Below are 21,914 nucleotides of genomic sequence, written 5' to 3'. Positions count from 1 at the left end.
AGGACAAGCCTCAGATTAATATGCTTCTGTTCCCTATCTCCTTTCCCTGCACTGCTAGGAGGAGGATTCTGACAGTGTTTACTTTTCGTGTTCCTGAGTCTCAGTTTGTTGTGTGGTCCAGAGATTGTGGTTTGTCTATAATTGTGGTCAGTTTAAACAGTTTAAGCCAGCCTCATAATCCAGGATTTGAAGATGGCTTGTTTTTAAACTGAAAGTAAATAAATGCTGCTAAAGTAAGCCTTCTTGCTTCACCAGGGCAGGGGAGCAGAGGCTGAAGCTCATGGCAGCACCTTCCTCCTCTTGTGCATTTTACTAAACCATGGTTTAGTGTGACAATAAAATGCAGCCAAAAGCTGAGTTGTGCTTGGCAGTTGTTTCCAAAATCTAGGTGGTATTCTTTATAGCTTCTCCAGCATTTTTTTTTATAAAAATCATTTATTATGATAAGATGTGGTGATTGAAAGGTTTGATCAGCTGAGTATACTGAAGGTATACTCAGCCTGGAGGATGATTTTCTAATTTTGGGAAGTCAAATTCTTCCACTTTGTGATAGATATATCGCACATTGCAGTGAAAAGCACTCTGTTTACCTTTTGCAAAAGCTAGACACAGAGAGAATACTTGGGTTATGGGAAGCTTTTTCTCCTCTTCCACAAAATATATATGTTAAGAAGCCACTTTGAAAACCTTCCTAAATTGCTTGACATTTCATTGTACCACGTCTGCTGTACCTGTTTTCATATTTGAGAATAGCATGTTAGTCTGTGCTGGTGTATTGACAAATATAAATTGTGTATTTGTGTTGCAGAGGAGATTACTTGTGATCCTTTGGGAGATTTCCGCTGCGATAACCATCGCTGTATCCCACTGCGGTGGAAGTGTGATGGAGATAATGACTGTGGAGATGAATCTGATGAACAAAACTGCAGTAAGATATTTCCATCCTTTCCCAATATTGATAGCCTTGCAGCCAACGGCTGCCTGTTTGAATGGTGCATTTTGCATTAAGTTCAACACGAGGTGCATGTTAAATATTTAAAAATCCTCATGCTTGTACAGTTTTCTCAGGATCAAGGTATGAAGTTAAGTATCACTGTTGGATATTGCTTCATTGTGGGAATCTAGGATTCACCTGTAACATTTAATGGATACCTTTAGGTGTGCATGTGTGTGAAGTTTCACTGCTTACCTATCAGTTGTTGTTGGTTTTTTTTTTAAATCCATAATATAAAATCACTCATTACAGAAATAAAACAAATGCTGCTCTAACTTAGGGTAGATATAGATATATAGTGGTTTTTTCAGCCCTGTGTTCCCCAAACTTGTGTCTCCAGCTGTTCTTGGACTACAACTCCCATCATCCCTAGCTAGCAAGACCAGTGGTCAAGGATGATGGGAATTGTAGGGGGGGGGACAACAGCTGGAGACCCAAATTTGGGAAACACTGTTTCAGCATATTGCTAAAAATAGCCATCTCTGTGACAAGTAATTCCCCTTGCAAAATACATTTCACAGTCCAATCCACCTAAGCAGTAAATAATAAATTCACAGGGTAGTCCTCAACACACTAAAGATAATGAGATGTAATGCCAAGGAGATGACATTTCCAACATTGAAACTGTTATTGTATACTCTTACATACCAGTTCTGTTAACTGGAATTCGACAAGGATAGCTTAATCAAACCCTTAGCCTCCGTTGGGAGTGGGTAAATGGGCGGAGGGCTGAGTTGCTTGTGAAACATCTTAGCAGAAAAACACACCACACGTTTCACGTATGCTGCATCTCTTTATTGCAAGGTCCCCGTGAGTGCACAGAAAGTGAATATCGGTGTGACAACCTGCATTGCATTCCTTCTCGGTGGATATGCGATCACGACAATGACTGTGAGGACAATTCAGATGAACGGGACTGTGGTGGGTATTGCAATTTGAGCATATTTATTTGTTTGTTTGTTTTAATCCAGCTTGTCTTTCGAGGCATGTTGCCCTCACTTTTACAAATAAAATTTCAAAACACACAATTCCGTAAAAATAGGCATATAAATCATGAAAATACCACAGTTCTTTTAAAAAACAGTAATGACCAGGCAGTATGTATTTCCCTGGGGATAGAATTTGAAATATGTTGGGGCCACCACCAAAAAGCCCTCTCTGTGGTCCTAAAGGATTATGCAATAAATTTGTCATATTGAAAATATTGCCATGGAATTCTACTCAATATTGATCCAGAGTAGAACTCCAATGTATAGTTAGCAGAGTAAAAACTTAAGTACATTGCAGGAGTCTCAAAAAATGGACTAGAGGCAATTGTATTTCATCCAGCAGAGCTTTACTGCTACTGAAGGCAAAAGAGCATAATGGTCACAAATCCAATACATTCAGCATTAGCACTGTCCATAAGAAATCCAGTTGCAACAGACTTAACTTACAATAACTTATAATAAGACTAAACCTTAACACTAAGCATACTATGTACAGAACACCACACCAGAAGGAAAAGAGATAGAAAGAGAAAGTGAAACTCAGGCTCCTTCTGGCCTTACTTTTACAGTCAACATGGCCTTGACAGAAAAGATAACAGAACCAGTTTAAGCCAGCTGTACTCAGCCAGCATGGTGTAGTGGTTAAGAGGGGTGGACTCGTAATCTGGTGAACCGGGTTCGCTTCCCCACTCCTCCACATGCAGCTGCTGGGTGACCTTGGGCTAGTCACACTTTTCTGAAGTCTCTCAGCCCCACTCACCTCACAGAGTGTCTGTTGTGGGGGAGGAAGGGAAAGGAGATTGTTAGCTGCTTTGAGACTCCTTAAAGGGAGTGAAAGACAAGATAATCAAGTCCAAACTCTTCTTCTCTGAAGAAATAACCCAAACATCATGAACCTTCTGCTTGTTTCTTTCACACAGAGAAGCTTCCTGAAGCCTCTTGAATTCATTAGAATAGGAAAGATCTCTATGCATCAGATCAATACTTTCTGCACTAAGGAATGCAAACTGACAAATATGACATTACAAAAGCACTTTTTGTAACAGAGACATTTTGACACCAGTCTACTTTACTTTGTAGAACTAAGGACCTGCCACCCAGGTTATTTCCAGTGCGACAGTGGGCATTGCATTGCAGAACGTTTCCGGTGTGATGGAAGTGCTGATTGTCTGGATTTCTCTGATGAAGCAACTTGCCGTGAGTGCCTAGATCTGGGGCAGAAACTTACTGAAATCCCTTATGAACCTCTCCTTTCTGTGGGGCGGGAGAAATGAAACATATTCATATTTTTCTTCTTCTGCTGTTAGAAAGATTCCAAGAAATGCTGAATGCTCTCAAGCAGAGCTTAAATAATGATACAGAGTTGTACACAACTAAGTTATACAGTGGTACCTCTGGTTACGTACTTAATTCATTCCGGAGGTCCGTTCTTAACCTGAAACTGTTCTTAACCTGAAGCACCACTTTAGCTAATGGGGCCTCCTGCTGCTGCTGCGCAGCCGGAGCACGATTTCTGTTCTCATCCTGAAGCAAAGTTCTTAACCCGAGGTAATATTTCTGGGTTAGCGAAGTCTGTAACCTGAAGTGTATGTAACCTGAAGCGTATGTAACCCGAGGTACCACTTTATACAGATTGGACCCATTGAAATTAATATGAATGCCTAAGTCCATTAATTGTAATGGGTCAGAGACCGGTAACTTGTAACTTGCTGCCTCCTGAACTGTTTTTGCTGCGTCAGCAGCACCAAAGTGACCTCACCGGGGTGCAAGCCTGGGCAGTGTGTATGGGCTATTCAGATGACAGGACTCGCCTCTTGGCCTCACTGATGTGGTCCAAAGGGAAGCAGAGCAATACATCTGACACCAGCTTGGCTGCAGAAGTTGCCAGAAGGAGACATAACAGGCACCATCCAATCATCTTAGGGATTTCATTCTGGATTTGTGTAGGGTTTATTTACTCCTTATCCTTTTCTTCTCCCAAAGATGCCCCACAAAGCAGTGGGTACAGGTCTGCATAGTATTATGAGGACAAGTAGATTGTGATATTAAAAGAAGGCGTTTCTGTTTTCCAGCCACCCGCTATCCTAACGGCTCGTACTGCCCACGCACAATGTTTGAGTGCAAAAACCATGTATGTGTTCAGCCATACTGGAAGTGTGACGGTGACGACGACTGCGGAGATGGCTCAGACGAAGAACTTAACTTATGCTGTAAGCTGGGGGGGGGGGAGCCTGAATCGACTCCACCTTGAACCCCGCCCCCTACAACTCTCTTAGTGCATGCCAAAGGGCTGGGCATATCCAGCAGGATGCGTTTGAAACAGAGGCTTTTGGTACCCAATTGCTGTGCCATGTCAAAAGATCCTTTTGAAATTCCCCTTGGCTTTCAGAAGCAGTTTGTTATGTGGCATGGTAGCCTGCCCAAAGAGAAACACAAGCCTTTAGGATTCTGGCCTGTACATTTTTTACAGAAACTTCAGTGCATGTCTAAAGTCCTAACACAACCAGTGAAATGCAGGCTTTTCCTGCACATGAAAACTCTTGTTGCCTCTTCCTGGTTTGTCTGTTTCCCCTTTGGAAACTCAAAATGTTTCTGGGCCAGGAGAACCTCACAGAGTTTGCCTATCTTGTGACTGGTTCAGTGGGGCCAATGTGGGTGTAAAGGAACATGATTATTATATTTGGCCTTTTAGCTAGAATTCAGGGATCAGGAATGAGCTCTGGACCCATGTATTTGTGTTAACACACATCATTTTACATTAGTCAGATGATATCAAGAGAACCAAGGTACCAAAAGAGTGATGGGAGGAACTCTGGGAGAGTGCAGGATCTTTCAGTCCTTTTGCCCTGATGAAGGCCAGTGCAACACTGGCATTGGTTTAAACATCACAATAAATCATTGCAGTTTAGGATTGCTGCCTGGCATTTTGATCACGTTTTAAAATAAGCTTTTATATTTGTATCCTGTAAACCAAGTTAGAAATCACTGGCCTGTTTTATTTCAGTGGATATTGCGTGTGAACAACCATTCCGTTTTCGCTGTGGGAACAACCGCTGCATCTATAGCCATGAGCTGTGCAACCAAAAGGATGACTGTGGAGATGGAAGCGATGAGAAAGAAGAGCACTGTAGGTCTATCAATGTGCATAACATTCAGGAATTAAGAGATGAATGTGCCTAATGATGATTGACAGTAATTCTAGGTTAAGGCTGCTCTTAGATCCTACTGTTTTTAACGTTTAATTCACAAACATGTTAGCTAGATAAAAAGGAACACGCAGTGGCTTGTATTTTTCAAGAAATATGTCATTATTCCCCAATTACAGTGGTACCTTGGTTTAAGAACAGTGAAGTAGGTGTTTTGGTTTGTGAACTTTGCCTTGGAAGCAGAACATGTTCTGCTTCCTGTTGAGTGTAAATTGAGTCCCCCGCTGCTATGGGAAAGCACGCCTTGGTTTAAGAACGCTTTGGTTTAAGAATGGACTTCCGGAACAAATTAAGTTTGTAAACCAAGGTACCACTGTATTCAGTACCAGTAGTATGAATATACTGTAGACCTTTATAGCCATGAATGAAACATGGGCTCATCCATACTGTCATTCAGTGTGGATAGTACCTTCATGAATTCTCTGTTGTCTGTATGAAATTCTCCTCTAGTTCACTACTTTCTCATACTTTCCGCTCCCTCAGTGTGGGTTTTCTCATAACCTCTCATTTTCTGAGTATCCCTGATATGATAAAAAAATCTGGATCAAAGGAGGGGAAGGTGTGGGAAGGCAGTGATTTCAGATACAGACATTATAGATGTGTGTGATATGAATAAGTAAGTTACAGGGATGCTGTTGAAGTTCTGTAAGCTGAGCTCTGAAACGAAAGACAAGCTTTGACAGCGCCTGGATTCTTCAGTGGCTCAGATTAAATCTAAGCTGGGGAAGAATTGCCTGATTCTCAGGCTAACAGATGCTTTGCACAACCATGAGAGAAATACCTCCCGGATGAGCAAAGGCTTTGTAAGCCAGGGATCGGGGGTGGGGGTGGGGCTTTAGCAGCCAGAGACTGAGCACACTGAGCTCTGGCAGCATGCGTGCTCTTCAGCCTAACAGTAAATCAAGCCCAACTCTGGCATTTCCCTGTGAGTGTCTCCCAAGACTGGACAGGTAGCTTTAACGGTATTGGAAAGACAAAAGCTGAGATGTGTGTGGGAGCCCACCACAGGGGACTGGGCCAAGTTGCCCTAACACAGTTTGTATAGCAACGTCTGCAATATGCATGCTATAAAACGGGATATATGTTTGTGTGAGGAGGTATGTGTGTGCATTATTTCATGCAGGCAGAGAACCCACTCCTAAGCCTTGCACTACTGAAGAATTCAAATGTGGCAATGGAAACTGCATCCCACTACACTACGTATGTGATAATTATGACGATTGCGGGGACCACTTTGATGAATTAGGCTGCAGTAAGTACCACAGTAACTTGCACTGAGTTCAAACTGTATGTTTGTTATGGGGAGGAAAACCAATGTTGAGGTGAGAGCTTTGCGTGTGCCCCGTGTTATTGGGAAACGTTGAGAAATCCTCTGGAACAGAATAAATCCTGGAATGCAAACCCAGCCTTCTTCCTCCCCCAGTACTTCCTCCCCCAGTCCTCTGTACTTGATACCTGATGTGCGTGCCTCCCTCGCTCCCTACACCTTCTCATCTGTTTCCATCCCTCTTCTTTGATGTTCGCTGCAGTGATGATTCTAATGTATCTGAAGGGCTGGGTGAGCCCCTTCCATCCACAACACAACTCAAAGAACATGTGAGCTAAAGCCCACATGATCCCACAGAAGAAAAGGATGCCAGCAGCATCCCTACAATTACTGACACATTTTGCTTAGGCCAGCTGTGAAGGAGGAGAGGTCCTATCGGCCTCTATTTGTAAAGAATTTTAAACAGTGGAGGAAATCAGTCCCTCGGAATGTTCCTTAATAGTTCAAAACAACAACAAAAAACAAAAAGCTATCAACCTTCAAGAGATTTCAGGAGTTCAGTAGATGCATTTTGAGGATCTGAATCTTTTTTTTCTTTTTCATTGAGGACCAGAGGTGAGGGAGAAATTTGTTTCAGTTTCTCATTAAAATGCAACCTATGTTTTGTTTTGTTCTTTAGATTCTGGAACGGGTAGGACCTGTGCTGAAAATATCTGTGAACACAACTGTACCAACTTGAGTGAAGGGGGATTTATATGTACCTGCAGACCTGGATACAGCCCCAGTGAACTGAACAGAAATACCTGTGATGGTACCTTTCATCTTGAAATAGATTTCTATCTCCAAATTGCTCAGCTTTAATAAACTCTCTCATCATTTTCATTATGGCACTGATAAAACATTCTGTGCCAGCTCTCTAAGCATCTCATCACACTGAGATGTTTTGTTTATTTATGTGGAATCCTATTTTTCTCATAGCATTTAGGTGCAGGTTCCTAAAACATTTTAGATAACTTAACCACCTTCCTGTTTTGGATCTCGTTGTTTTTCTCTCTCCCTTGTGTTGCTCTTCGGAGCCTAACCAGTTAGGGTGATACTTCTCTGTGTGATGGATTGCTGGTGTAGGTTTCCTCTTCAAACCTGTGAAGACTCATTTTCTTTGGAATGGCTACTGTAGTTTCCCACTGAAAAGCAGTGTCTGCTTGCAGAGTGCATTGGATTGGATCCAAAGAACAATGAATGGAATAAAATGTCTGTGCACATACGTCTTTACAGGCTCTCACAGTATGGCTACTGCTACTGTCATTATTCTTAATGTTGCGTTATGCACAAAAAGATAAAACAGGTTCCATTCTTGTAAGCTCATAGTCTGAATATTCATAAAATGAGGGAGAGAAAAGAGGAAGGGGGAAGATAAAGGAAAGAAGAAAATTGGAATGGACCATGGTAAAAAGAAAAAAGGAAATAGAAAAGGCAAGAGAGAGAAAATGAGTTGAATATTGGGCAGGGATGGACCCAGAACTTGGGTGCCTGGGCTTAAAAAGAAAAGGACCTGAGCAAAGCAAGGGAGACAAGAAAGAGAGAAGCTAAAGAGGCCCATTCTTGTGATAAAAAGAGAGATACATTATATAGGCCTTTGCTGCGACAACAAGGCAGTTATTTTGTCATTAAGTTTATAATACTTTCTCTTTGCCTTCAGACATTGACGAGTGTGAGATCTTTGGAACATGCCCCCAGATTTGTAAGAATTCCAAAGGAAGCTACGAGTGTTTCTGTGCAGAGGGATTCAGATCTGTTGGGGATCAGCAAGGAGACCAGTGTGCGGCCAGTGGTAAGCTCAGCCAGCATTTCCATTAGAGCCAAATTAAATTAAAACTAAGCACCATGAACTGTCTTCTGAAACAAGTCTTTTTCTTTCCTTGGCCACCATGCTGCATTGCATTGCTGTATGTTGTCTTCTGCTCGCTTCTTCCCAACTCATTTGTGTAGAATCATGATTGTGAGGCTCAGTAAAACCATTTGACTGCTGTTATGCCGCTGAATCTGAAAACAAACCAGAAGTTATCTGTGACATCTTCAGTGTCCTGTCTCTTGCCCTCGCAGATAGCCTTGCACATTTCCAGAGAACAAAAGGGCTGTTCATGATGTAGCTGGTTGTCATCAAGAGAAAATTAGCTGTAGTAATTTCTCTAAAGGCAGATTATATTGATATAAATCAAAGACACTTTGCTGACAGACTGTCATGTATGGTTCATGGACCATAAATAATAAAATAAAATAATTGTCCAGTAGCACCTTGGAGACCAACTAATACTACTAAAATAAATAAATAAAGTTAACAGGAATTCAACTGGTCTAAAAGACCACAATATAGGTGCCAGCCAGCCATTCCTCAGAGGGTATTCTACCGTCAGGACATCACCACTCAAAAAATGCCCTGTCCATAGTGCCCTGTTTTTCGAGCATCTTCGTGCTGTGTGGCAAGGTACTTTTGAAACTGAGGCAACTTTTGAAAGCTGTTTATGTTACTGTACAGGGGACTGCTATTCTAAGATAAAATGGGTCATCCAATTTCATTAGGTCTGCACAAGTGACTGATATAAAAACAATGTTTTGGATCTTGACACCCTTCACCTTTGAAGAAGGTTTGAAGAAACCTGCTACCAAGTATAACTAGGGGATAGCAAGGATTTAAAATCCATAGCAGGGGAAACATTGAATATTTGCAGAATAGCCTCTAAATTTTACAGTCCAAAGTGGTCCAAGAGTTTCAGAAAAAATGGAAAGGACTTCCGGGTTAGCGCCATCGACTAATGGCGGATTCCCTCTGAGCTCCGGAGGAAATCGGCTCCGCAGGATTGGGTCTTGCCGCTGCGGCGACGCGGGGACCCTCAAAAATCACAGGCGGTGAAGCCTGTGAGCGTGGTGACTCGGCGGGCACCATTTGCGCCCCCCCCGACCTGCGAAGGAACCTTTTTAAAGGCTTCGGAACGGGGGACGGGGTGAGCGGCGCGGTGCTGAGAGTCGACTGCTTCTCCTGCGGAGTGAAGCCGCACTGCCATGGTCGGAGAGCGCTGACTTCTTCTTGTGAGCAATTGGACCTTAAAGTAACAACCCGTGAGTAGTACGGAAATTGGAATTGTAAAGAAAATTTTTACGAATTAGGCACGATCGGGGAAGGTGTAAACAGGAAGTCTGCCTCCCCTCCTTGTAAATAACTTAAAGCAAGGACCTGCTAACTAAGGTCGAGAGAACCTTTCTTTTCCTTTTTTGGTAAAAGACTTTAATTTCACGGTTTGGCAGTATAAGAAATCTTACTGGAGGATAAAGAGCTAATTTTGGGAGCTGAAGTGCCACCCTCCCAGACCTGGGAGTGTTCCGCGAGAGAGCCTGTTGATGAGGTACTGAAGAGTTTGACAGCTGTCAACTTAGCTGTCAAGAGGGAAAAAGAGAACTTTGTTTCTGCTGGTTCTGCTGGTTATATTTGTTACAATTTCGTTACAATTTGTTGAAAATAAGGAAGAGCTGATACAAACTAACTTGACTTTTGGATTTGAACTGGAATGAATATGAAGGAACCAAAATCCCTCTAGAGGGGGTTTTGGGACATTACAAGAATGGCTGGAGGAGGGAAAATTCAGGCTGAATTGGACAGAGTCTTTGTTCTCTTGGGAAAGTTACAAGGCCAGATTGATGTTTTGGCTACAAATGTTACAACTCTGGACTCAACTGTAAACAACATCATTGAATCTGATAAGGATTTGAATCAGGAAGTCTATTCAGCTGGACAAAAAGAGAAATTTGAGAGCTTTGAGAATTTGGAGAAGGAGATATATGTTGTCCCTGAAGAAAAGGAAGGAGGAGCTGTAATTTTACAGATGACGAAGGAGAGCTTGAGGCCTGACATGATGGCAATAAAGGAAAATAAAAACTTGATGTGGAAAATCTGGCCTGAATTGGAGATTGAAAAATGGAGAGATCCTCTTATGTGGAGATCTGAAGACCTAAGGATTACAAATTTGCTTAAGGTGGAAGTTGGAGCTTTGGGGACATTTGGACTTGAAAGGAGTAAGAAACAAGATTTGGGCGCCACTTTTAAGTATGGAGGTCTGGCTGGAAGAAACATGGATCCTGTAGGGCCAGAGCTTCTCCGAGATTTGGTGTTCAATATCAAGGACTATCAAAAAAACCGGCAGAGAGGAATTGAGAGAGAATTAAGAGCCTCGGATGTGAGATCTCCAGGCTAATAGTAGATTAAGACTGATGGACATTTGTTGGGGACTGAAACCGGGAAAGGGGGGGTGGAGTTTGGGAATCCAAAGGGTACATAATTATAATTTGTTCTGTTTTTATTTTGTTTGTGTTATGTGTATGAAAATTGGGAAATTCGTGGAAGGGAATTTGGGTCGACTTTAGAAAAAATGTCTTAAGAATGAGTACTGATGTATAAGTATTGATGTTTAAGTTTGGATAAGGTAAAATTGGTTTTTTAAAATGAACTAAATTAAATGAAAATAAGGTTAGGGACGCGGGTGGCGCTGTGGGTAAAACCTCAGCGCCTAGGACTTGCCGATCGTCAGGTCGGCGGTTCGAATCCCCACGGCGGGGTGCGCTCCCGTTGCTCGGTCCCAGCGCCTGCCAACCTAGCAGTTCGAAAGCACCCCCGGGGGCAAGTAGATAAATAGGGACCGCTTACTAGTGGGAAGGTAAACGGCGTTTCCATGTGCTGCGCTGGCTCGCCAGATACAGCTTGTCACGCTGGCCACGTGACCTGGAAGTGTCTTCGGACAGCGCTGGCCCCCGGCCTCTTAAGCGAGATGGGCGCGCAACCCCAGAGTCGGACACGACTGGCCCATACGGGCAGGGGTACCTTTACCTTTACCTTTAAGGTTAGCAAAAATAAATTGAGGAAATGGATGAAGGAGAAAAAGTAAAATAATAATATGTTAACTTAAGTATAGAAATAGGTTCAAAATTACGGATAAGGATTTGCTGAATTAACAATTTGAATTGGAATACAAGAAAGGGAGGTATGAGGAGGTCAGGGAAATATGTTATTGAAAAATAAGTATTGTGAACTTTATGTGTTTTTAAACTTTTTTGCTTTTTCCTTTTTGATTCTTTTTCTTTTGTATTAAATATGAAAACTTTAATAAATATATTTTTTTTAAAAAAGAGTTTCAGAAAAAATGTTTTCTTCAAAATGGAAGCAGAAACTTTGACACATCAGTTATTTACCCTGAATTCCCTCATGGAAATAATTGCTAAACACAAGAGTGACAAAATGTATTAACTGTCTTTTCAGGTAACCCACCAATATTACTCCTGCCTGACAACGTCCGCATTCGAAGGTATAATATGTCATCTGAGCAGTATTCTGATTATATTGAAAATGAGGAGCACATCCAAGCCATAGACTATCACTGGGATCCTGAGGGGATAGGCCTCAGTGAGTATATTTGCTTTTTTCCCCCGGCTATCCCTCAGCTAACTAAAAAAGAAGGTTCTTTTTTTAATCTGGCCTCAGGAACAAAAGTAATGGGTGGAATTCAACAGTACTCTAATTGGGGTATGTTAGCAGTAGCTGAGGTCCACTTGTGCAACAGGACTTTATCACCTCTCTTTCCCCTGCAAGCCCCCTCCCATGCCCCCCTAAGCCTACGTCTCCCCCTAAGCCTCCAGAGCAGATTTAGGGGGCACAAATGAGAAGGGGAGGGATGGAAAGTCCTGTTATGTGAGCAAACCTTGTTCCACACGCACAGCAGCTTCGTTAATTAAATAATATTTTGAGGGGATTCAACTTCACACATAGCCATCTCCCTGTTACCTGTTTCTGAGTCTCCTCTCTGGGATATAAAGTTATTGGGTCTCTAGGACACTATGGGGTTCCCCTCATTAAAAGTGCCCGTTTTAGGTGCTAGTCAGGATTTGGGGCAATTCACTTGTATTTCGCCTTATAGCTGCAACAGAAGCACTGCATGACCTTAGGGTCCGATCTTGACCTGAGTAAATGATGAATTGTTTCTAATGGCAGAAAAAAGGAAAGTGACCTCTGAACTTTCCACAGGTGTCATATACTACAGCATTATGGGGCGTGGTTCAGAGTTTGGTTCCATCAAACGTGCCTATATCCCCACATTTGAAAGCAGCGGAAATAATCCCGTGAAAGAAGTTGACTTGAACCTGAGATACCTGGTCAGTCCCGTTGGTTTAGCTGTGGATTGGGTTGGGAGGTAAGCGCAAAAGCTGAATAAAAATGGTTCGGAAAACCTTATTCACCTTTGAACATATATATAAATATATGAATGTTTCCCCCCAGCCTGGTACCCACCAGATGTTGGGACTACAATACCCATCATCCTTGAGCTTTAGCAATGCAGCTTGGGGCTGATGGGAGTTGGAGTCAAAGACCAGGTTGGAAGAGCTTGATAATAGAGTAACCTTTTTGGTTAAAAGTCCTGGACTCATTCAGAACATGTATGTCCCAACCATCAGTGCAGGTGCTCATCTAGGGTACTCTACCTGTTTTGAAACAGTGAAGGATTGATTTCTGACCTTTAGCTTCTTTTAATTATTATTAATGCCCTTTTGTCCAGTGCTAGGGAACCACTAATTAAACATTTCCCAGACCTCAGAGGTTGCCGTGTTGGGCAACCCATGTGCACTTTACCAGGTGTACGGCATCAAGCATGAGAAACTTGAAGCCATGGCCAAAAGGAAGAGTCAGGAGCACAACTCTCCCCCTCCCCCCATGCATCTAAATGGCAGCATATTTGGAATTTGCCATCTTTTTTTCTTTAACCCTCCACTATGCCAAATTCACACAAAAAGGTGCCACATTAAAAAAGCAGTGACTTTTTGATGAAAAGGAAGAATCAGGAGCACACTTTACAGCTCTAGCTTAAAATCAGACACAGCTTGAATTAGCACCTCTGAGTTTTTTCCTTTGAAGTTGGGCCATTGTGACATCGGGTGATTGACAGATGAACCAATCTGTACCCACAAGTGGTATGCAGGAGGGAGAATCCCATCAATCAGATCCTATTGCTTTAGATCTGATATCTCTTCCAGATCTAATATCAGTTCTTTTGTGAGCTCCAGAAACCAGGTTTTGAATCCCAACAATGTAATTTAATAAGTGAAACAACTTTAGCTCATGAAGTGGGATTTCTCCATGCCTACCCAAATTTGTTCCAGGGGACTGAGAGGGAAACCCGGAGCAAATAGGGGGATTAGAACAAGGGGATTTACATCTCTCACACAGCAACCACAAACTCGTGTGCATTGTATCACATTTATTTGGCATTGTCTCTGAATTTTTGGCATTTTACTACTGAATATTTTTTAAAGGCCTTTCCCATACACTGTAGTGGATGTTGACAAAATACACAGTTCATTTTTTATTTTAAAAAAAGTGATTGGATCTCAACTAGGCACCTTTACTGGACTGATTCTGGGACAAATCGAATAGAGGTGGCAAAGCTTGATGGGAGATACCGAAAATGGCTCGTCTACTCTTCGCTGGACCAACCGGCAGCTATCGCTGTCAACCCCAAACTTGGGTAAGCATTTTGGCAGCTTAAAGCATGAATATAAACGAAAGGAGATGCTGCATGAACTGTCTAAAATATCTAATGAATAGGAAATATCTAATGCACCATAATATCTATATTCTATATGTTACCTGAAATACTTTGAATAACTAACAGAGGTTGCGATGGGCAAATGTCACAAGACTTCTCGTGGTTATTGTTATGTCACAACTGGAAGCAGAGAGAGACCTCAGTAAAGTGGGGCAGATGGTTTCCCTCCGCTCTGTTGTTGGGACCCTTGTGCTGAATCCTGCTGTTTTCTCTTTACGACTGAACTGATAAATACGTAAAGTCACTAGTTACACTCCAATTACATATAACAAGCAGTACATCAGTTCGGGGTTAACTGTGTTGCATGATAATTGTTTTAGCGCAGCTGATAGCTTTCTCATCAGCAGATGGTCGTAAAAATGGGCATAAAAAGCAAGCAGCATGCAAACAAACAAACAAAATAGGCCACAATGAACCTTTACATTGTGGGAAAGTTTCAAAAGCAAATCATCCTCATATTGATGTGCATTAGTAGCTTTTTACTTTGCCTAGGTATTGGGCTCCACTGTCTGTGCCTTGGCAAAGTCCACATAGCTTAGAAACAGCAAGCATAATTAGTGTCTATCTGAGTTATTGGCGCCAATCTCCTCTGATGGGAGTCACTGTTATCATTTTAAAGGGAATATTTATCAATGTAAAATGAAATAGCACATTGTAAAGAAATAGTTTAACGGGGAATTATTGGTGGAAAACACAAAAGAGAGAAAAAGAGAATGGTTGTTAGAAGCAAAAAATAATTTCATGACACAGCAGAGAGGCAATCGTTTGGATATTTTGCTGTGAAAACCATTGTCTTGATTTTAGGTACATCGTAATCTCTCAATCTTACTTACAAGGTTGCAGAAAGGATAAAAGAGACAAAATAATACTGTAGAAATAATCAATAAAGTGAAATGCATCAAGAACAGATAAACAGAGCTGTGTACACACAATATGAAATAAAGTTGGATAGCTACAAAAGGACTCTGGAGCATATTTCTCTGAGGGAAAAAGTGGTCAGCCATGAACTGCCAAGTTCCTACCAACTTGATTCTCATTTCATGGAGATTTCTCTCTTTTTCTGCATAGTGTTTGTGTGCTTTGCTATGTTATATCTAACCATCTAAAAATACCGATTCTGCTTTCCTCAGGCTAATGTATTGGACTGACTGGGGAAGGCAACCCAAAATCGAAAGCGCCTGGATGGATGGGCAACAGAGGCAGACATTGGTCTTTGAAGACCTTGGTTGGCCAACTGGCCTTTCAGTTGATTATTTGAACAATGACAGAATCTACTGGAGTGATATGAAGGAAAACCTAATTGAATCGATGAGATTTGATGGAACAGACAGGAAGACTGTTCTTCATGGGCGTATGTATATGAATATCGACTGAGACAATTTTAATCAAAGTTTTCCCCAAGATACTTGGAGACTAACTATGGTGGCAGATGGCTGGGGACAGGGTGCTTATTATTGATGAAGTAAGGGACTTGCACTATTACAGTTACTCAAACTGGGGACCTTGGGCCACTTTCAAGTGGCCCTCTGTGTCATAGCCAGCTCAGTGCCACCACACTTGACAACACCACTCCCTAACCATAGTGCTTTTGGTTCAACCAATGCCAGTACCAATAACTTCTTGTAAAGGTGTGGCCAGGAAACAGAGAAGTTCGGGGGTGGGGGGAAGGTCTCTCCACTGAGGGAAAGTTGCCAAAGGAGGTGAGGTGTTGAAGAAAATGAGGTATTAGTAGTAGTGTAAATTGGGGATAGAAAGCAAGGGTATAAGAAGGGAAAGCTTTTCCATAAGGAGAAAGTGAATGTGAAGGGAACAAGGGAGGAGGGATGAATGAAACATACAGTTTGCAGTGAGTGTATGGGAACAGGTCCAAGTTGAACATTGAAAGGAGAATATGAGAAGAAATGGCAGGAGATGGGTAAAACACCCCCAGAGCATATAGCAATGCCTGCAGAGCAAATGTCTGCATTTATCTTGAGGGAAGTTAAGCTGTGCAATCTCTTGCCACAAGCAAAATGCTGCAACAAATAATTCAGCAATTTTCAAAGATGGATTAGAATTCAGCAGAAAAGTATGTCGGTAATTGCCTGCAGATTATCTCAAGCTCTGCTTCTGTTTGCCACTATTTTGTTTGCCTCGGTAATTTTCAGCCAGAGTAGAAAGTTTGAGAACCCCTGCAACAGTATAGATTTGGCAAGTAGTGCAGATTCCTGTGCTCTTTTCATTTGTGAGGAAAAACCTGAAGTCTTTTTGAAAGTACTTCTGGTTTACTTGTGAAATTCCCACAGGTCACTGTGATTTTGCTTCCAAAGCATACATTAATCTCCACTAGAAGGAAAGCTTAGAAAATGGCCATAATATGATGTGGAGGAAGGTATACTTTGGTTTCAAGAATGTTCGTTAGACAAACAACATTGCTCTCCTTTTGCATGTTAACTTACCTGCTATTTTATTTCACCGAGAAGTTAGCAGCCCGTACAGCCTTGATGTCTTCGAGGGTCACCTATACTGGATATCTAAGGAAAGAGGGGAGGTCTGGAAAGAAGACAAATTTGGGAAAGGAGAGAAAGTAAAAATGCTGACTATAAACCCTTGGCTTACTCAAGTCCGTATCTATCACCAGCACAGATGCAATCAGTCAGGTAATGGCCAGCCTTGTATAGTGCGTCATCTATGAATCTTTGCTTTTTAAAGTACTTATATTTTATTAAGGTGATTTCAATTAAAAGAAATAAAGTGATACAGAAAAAAGAAGGAAAAGTGAGAAGGAGCAAACAACAAAGATACATATAAAAGCGAAAATATGCAGAAAAAAGCATACATTCTTGTATACATTGGAATAGTTTTATTGCCCTAGTGCTTATGTAAATGCTAATAGCCTACAACAACTCTCCGCTCATGATATTGGTGTTTCTGAAAGCATAGAACTGGTGCTGGCCAGAGTCCTCATCGAGTGAGCTGCTGAATAAGCCTTTCTGGTTGAACTGTGAATTAAGCCTTCTTCCTTTTCCTGTTTCCACTGTACACAATTTTCTCCCCTTTGTGATATGGTGTTGTTATGGTTCTTCATGGCACAAACGGAGAATAGGAAGGAGAGGTGGAGTTCAATAAAAGAGGGGCTATTTCCTCTGGGTGAGGCACTTCTGTTTCTCCTGTGGCCCCTGGAAAGCTGCCCACGATGGAATGTGGCCCTTCAGATGAGACAGATTCCACATGCCCAAAAGAGAAGGTTGTTACTGTCCATTTTAAGAGTTTCTGATCACCTGTCTGGGGAGAAAGGGCAAAGTGGGAATTGGCCTTTGCCCACAAAATGAATGATGGGCGTGGTTGAATACTGAGCACACATCTGCATGTGTTGGACAGAGGCTTCCTCCCTTGTGCAGCACCATTTTGGAAGGGTGCTCTGCATACAAAGCTTCTCGCGATTCAGTCATTAGACCAACAACTGAAAGAAAATAACAGCATCATATTTCTTAAAACATCCAAGAAAGCTGGTTGTGAGCCAGAGAGGAAGCATGTTGTTCCCATTTTATTACTGCAATATATCATTCGTACATCATGCTCCTCTCATGGCAGAGGCAGTAATGAATTCACCTGCCTGCTTGCATCGCCCATCTCAGGCATGGACTATTTTGTAGCTGCCCTTGCCATTTGGGGCTCTGTAGGGGAGGACAGGAAATAGCATGTATTATGAGTGTAGTTAAAACAGCAACACACTACCTGAGGTGTATGCCATGGATAGAAATGGGGCAAAACACTCAAGGTGCTCTTCAGACACGTTAATCTTGTAGTGCCTGCTTCGGTCCCAGGAGGTTGGCACCAACTTAATTCTTCTAGGAAATTAGGCTTGCCTGGTGCTCCCTGTTCCTTTCTCTTCCCCTCTTATGCAGCCATCCTTCCCTTCCTATGAGCTTTGTAACTTAACTACGGTTTGCATTTTGACTGCCTGTGTTTTCACTAACCACTGTTAGTGAAGTATCTGTTTCTGGTCATGGCTGCAAACTGTGGCTTGGCGCTAACTGTGAATGACAGAAACACCAGTGCAGAGATAACATGACCGATTGGTTCAGAAACTGACAGGGAGGGAGGATGTCTTCATGAGAGGGGGAGGGACAAGTCTGCAAGCCTATGGAGCAGCACTGTGTCTCCACCGAGTCTACAGCTTCCATATTCCCAACCTATTTCTCTTGTCTGGTTGGAAGGATCCCATTAGCTCTCCTAAAAGATCTTCAGGTGTGTCTTTGTTTATCATTACAGTGTCCAATCCATGCAAGGATGTCTGCAGCCACCTCTGCTTGCTGAGACCTGGAGGATACACCTGCGCATGCCCACAAGGAGCTCGTTTTGTGGAAGGCAGTTCGACAGAGTGCGATGCAGGTAAAGAAATGGTGAAAATAATTGGAGAGTGATAAGGTGCTTTATGTTTTGCAGAGTACATAAAGACTATTAACACATGCTTTCCATTTTTATAGCCATTGAATCTCCTCCTACGATGCCTCCTGCCTGTAGGTGCATGTATGGAGGGACATGCTACATTGATGAAAGTGGGCTTCCTAAATGCAAGTAAGTTTATATGGAAGGGCCAGGTGAGATTTGTAGCACATGAAGGTCTGCTCTTTATAACATCACCAAAGTCTGCAAGCGAAAAGAGATGCTCGTTTCAAAATTTCCCTACCCTGCCTTTCTTCAGTATGCACTCAAGACGACTCGCAAACAATGTACACCAGCCGCATACTCGCATCCTGCTGATACATGAACAGCATTAGTCTGATGGGCGAGCTATATGCATATATGCCACATAGTGCTTCCTCCATGGGAGCAGGAACCCTGGTCAGCCAGAGCTTCTGTTTATTTGGAATTCTATTGGGTGCCCATTAACAAAGTCCTCTGTGCAGAATCCATCACCACAGAGGGAACCCCACGCATCTACGTATTCTCAGACTGGTCCCGATCTTGCATTGGCCAGGGCGCATCATGGCCCGCATGTATGTCAGTGGCCATGGGAGCAGGTCTAGTCAGTGCTTTCTTGATAGCCTGTTCAGTGCTCAAGGGTACCAAAAACCAGAATCAATGAGCATCAGCCCCACTGATAAGCTGTATCCATTGCTGGGTTGTGCCATTTCAAGCTTCAGGTGGAAGGGGTGTGTGGAATGTTTGAATGCTTCCTCGTCCCACAGCACACATTCAAAACTAACACATCAGAGTGAAAGCTGTAGGGTACCCTTTTCTAGCTTTGAATTTGCATGGAGTAAATTATATGAGGGGAAGCAGTCTGAAATGGTACAGCCCAAGAACAGATACCTCACCTCAAATCAGGCTTTTGCTCATTGTAGCTCTTAAGACCTCATTCTAAAGGTGTTTGTAAAGCTGAATATCTGCTGCCTCGGAAATGGGGAAATGGCAAGCAAAGACGCTTCCTTAAAGATGGACAATTTTAAATGCAGCAAGTTTTTTATTTTTAAGAGAAAGGGTCAGAGGACAAGTTACTCAGATGCCTGTTCCACCAATGAAAGGAATATCTCTTAAGAACAACAAAAAAGAAACACACACACTTGTGTTCAGCTGAGCCTGTAGGGGCCACTGATACTCCACTGAAACGAAATCTTCTTTAATGTTTACAAAGCAGAATTCTTTCATTTGTGACTCAGCATTCCTACATGTTCATTTCCAGGTAAACAGTCAGCAGAGGTGTGTGTGTGTGCTCCCATTGAAACATGTAATTACTAAGGAATGAGTTTGAAAAACCATGCCATGCCGATGTACCTCACAGAGGGCAATAAATAGAGCCAATGTTTTAGTAGTCAATTCCAGTTAGGCATCTCGCTTCCCTTTTACAGATGTCCGTATGGCTATACTGGAAATTACTGCGAAGCAGGATTGTCGAGGGGTGTGCCTCCTGGGACAAGTAAGCTTTGAACTATACTTTTATCCAGAATAACCAAGCACAGGTCTGAAAACATTTGCATGAGAGAGCCAGTCTATAAGTTATTCTTGAGGCAGTGTTGACATCTGAGCGGTATCTTCCGTATCGTTCGCTTACCCTTTGTCTTCTCTGGTAGCAGCAGTGGCCGTGTTGTTGACCATCATTCTGACTATCATCATTGGATCTCTGGCTGTGGGAGGCTTTTTAAATTACAGACGGACGGGCTCTCTCTTACCTTCGCTTCCCAAATTTCCAAGGTAGGTATTGCAATGTCTAAATGTCTCAATATACTGTTGTACACATTAAAAGTGGTTCACAATGGCCTCTGCTAATAACGAGCAACAAATTCATACATGTTTCGAAGCGTCATTTTCCTGCAGCTGCAAGTCCTATATATATGCTTACCTGTAAGTCCCACCGTGTTCAGTGTGGTTCACTTGCAAGAAAAATATGCTTAGAGTTGCTTTGAATTGGAGGAAGAGCAAGAATTTATTGACACTCTTAGAAACATGAAGTCACAGTAGACACAACTCTCTGTGCATTTTCTGATTCATGTCTCTGGGATTTCAGATTTAGCTACTGATACCTTGTGAGTGCTGGACTCCAGTGCCTAGATTGCTTTCCACTTGTCTCTGCATACCCATAATCAATAGCATTGTCCTTCACAAAGTCTTTGTTGAAAACTGACGGCGTCATCCAGCTGTCGCTCAACTGTTCATCCCGGATAACAAATAAAGAAGTTTTTAGTTATGTTGGCTATCTGCCATGTCTTTGTAGAGCCCTATTTGCCCTTCCAATCCATACCCAGACGTTCTTCACGAGTCAGCTTATAGAAGGGAGAGAGCAAGAAACATGGGTACAGGGGCTGTCTGTTCAAAATTGGAGGTGCCCTGTGCAGCTTTTGCAGTGAACCCACATATCTTGCCATATCAACAAATCCACACTTTTCCAGCCCTTACCCCTGAGGACATTTGGCTCACGGTAGAGATATGTTTAAGTGTCTCAGCTTAAGTAGCAATGGACACTTCTGCTTGCAGTGTTAGAAATGCTTTTCTTCAAGAAATAGTTTGACTTTTCTTTTTTTAATCATATGAGTTATTATTACCACATCAGTTCCAAACAATTTAAACCATCTTCTGCTGGTTGTTGTTGTTGTTTTTTTAAAATGTTCTTATTTTCAAAGCCTAAGCATTCTTGTAAAATCCACGGAAAATGGCAGTGGGGTAACATTCCGCCCTGGAGCTGATGTGACCATGGACATTGGTGGGTCTGGCTTTGGAGCGGAATCTGCTATTGACAGAGCAATGCAAATGGTAAGAATCCCCCCCCCCTTCCCATATGAAGTGTCTCATTTTGCCCTCTCACTGTAGTATTGTGATGGGGAAACGCTTTACCTACCCAAAATAGGCATACTTTGTAAAATGAGGGTCACACTTCCAGAACAATCCTAGCTATAGGTGCATGTTTTCCCCAATCCAAATATTTAGAGAAATTTAGCTTACTCCATCCTTTTCCCCTGGGCTGAGTGTTCGCAAGGTTGCTAGGTCACGTGCCTGAGCTGAAAGGGGTTTGGAGTAGGTGTAAGTCTCTCCTTGCTCCCATGATTTCCCTACCACACCACTTTTGGCGTAAGTAACACTGACTTGAGTTCCACCAGCTAAACCAGGGTGCAGAACTTACGCTGGCATATCTCCAGTTCAGCCAGGGTGAGAACTGAAAAGCAGCTTAGGCCCTCTGAGCCCAGAAAGCCTCAGATCCACTGGATCCAAACTGTCTCACCCTGGTGGATCTTGGATTTGAACCACCCTGTTCACATGGAACTTCCCTTGCACGTGTTCAGTTGAAATAAATGTGTGTGTTTAAGAGCCAGTTGTGTTGTCTCTGAATATTATATC

The 21,914-nt window shown here is 42.4% G+C and overlaps 1 protein-coding gene across 2 annotated transcripts in view; it reads left to right on the top strand.

The window, feature by feature from the left end:
* The window catches only part of LRP2 (LDL receptor related protein 2), a 149,874-nt gene that overhangs the window by 120,759 nt on the left and 7,201 nt on the right, over positions 1 to 21,914 (top strand). Inside the window, exons 58-75 of one of the 2 annotated variants that reach the window (XM_053409052.1) lie at positions 809 to 928; positions 1,799 to 1,915; positions 3,064 to 3,180; positions 4,056 to 4,193; positions 4,988 to 5,110; positions 6,313 to 6,441; positions 7,136 to 7,267; positions 8,156 to 8,287; positions 11,762 to 11,905; positions 12,524 to 12,689; positions 13,890 to 14,018; positions 15,230 to 15,450; positions 16,562 to 16,738; positions 18,354 to 18,473; positions 18,569 to 18,659; positions 19,934 to 20,001; positions 20,156 to 20,276; positions 21,203 to 21,332. In XM_053409052.1, the coding sequence (XP_053265027.1) occupies positions 809 to 928; positions 1,799 to 1,915; positions 3,064 to 3,180; positions 4,056 to 4,193; positions 4,988 to 5,110; positions 6,313 to 6,441; positions 7,136 to 7,267; positions 8,156 to 8,287; positions 11,762 to 11,905; positions 12,524 to 12,689; positions 13,890 to 14,018; positions 15,230 to 15,450; positions 16,562 to 16,738; positions 18,354 to 18,473; positions 18,569 to 18,659; positions 19,934 to 20,001; positions 20,156 to 20,276; positions 21,203 to 21,332 (2,375 nt within the window). The remainder of the gene's footprint in view (positions 1 to 808; positions 929 to 1,798; positions 1,916 to 3,063; positions 3,181 to 4,055; positions 4,194 to 4,987; positions 5,111 to 6,312; positions 6,442 to 7,135; positions 7,268 to 8,155; positions 8,288 to 11,761; positions 11,906 to 12,523; positions 12,690 to 13,889; positions 14,019 to 15,229; positions 15,451 to 16,561; positions 16,739 to 18,353; positions 18,474 to 18,568; positions 18,660 to 19,933; positions 20,002 to 20,155; positions 20,277 to 21,202; positions 21,333 to 21,914) is intronic. The other variant, XM_053409062.1, reaches the window with a different exon arrangement.

This window comes from Podarcis raffonei, chromosome 1, assembly GCF_027172205.1.
Source record: "Podarcis raffonei isolate rPodRaf1 chromosome 1, rPodRaf1.pri, whole genome shotgun sequence".
Classification (NCBI taxonomy): Eukaryota; Metazoa; Chordata; class Lepidosauria; order Squamata; family Lacertidae; genus Podarcis; species Podarcis raffonei.
Note: the sequence above shows the minus strand (reverse complement) of the source record. Positions and strands in the feature narration are given on the sequence as shown.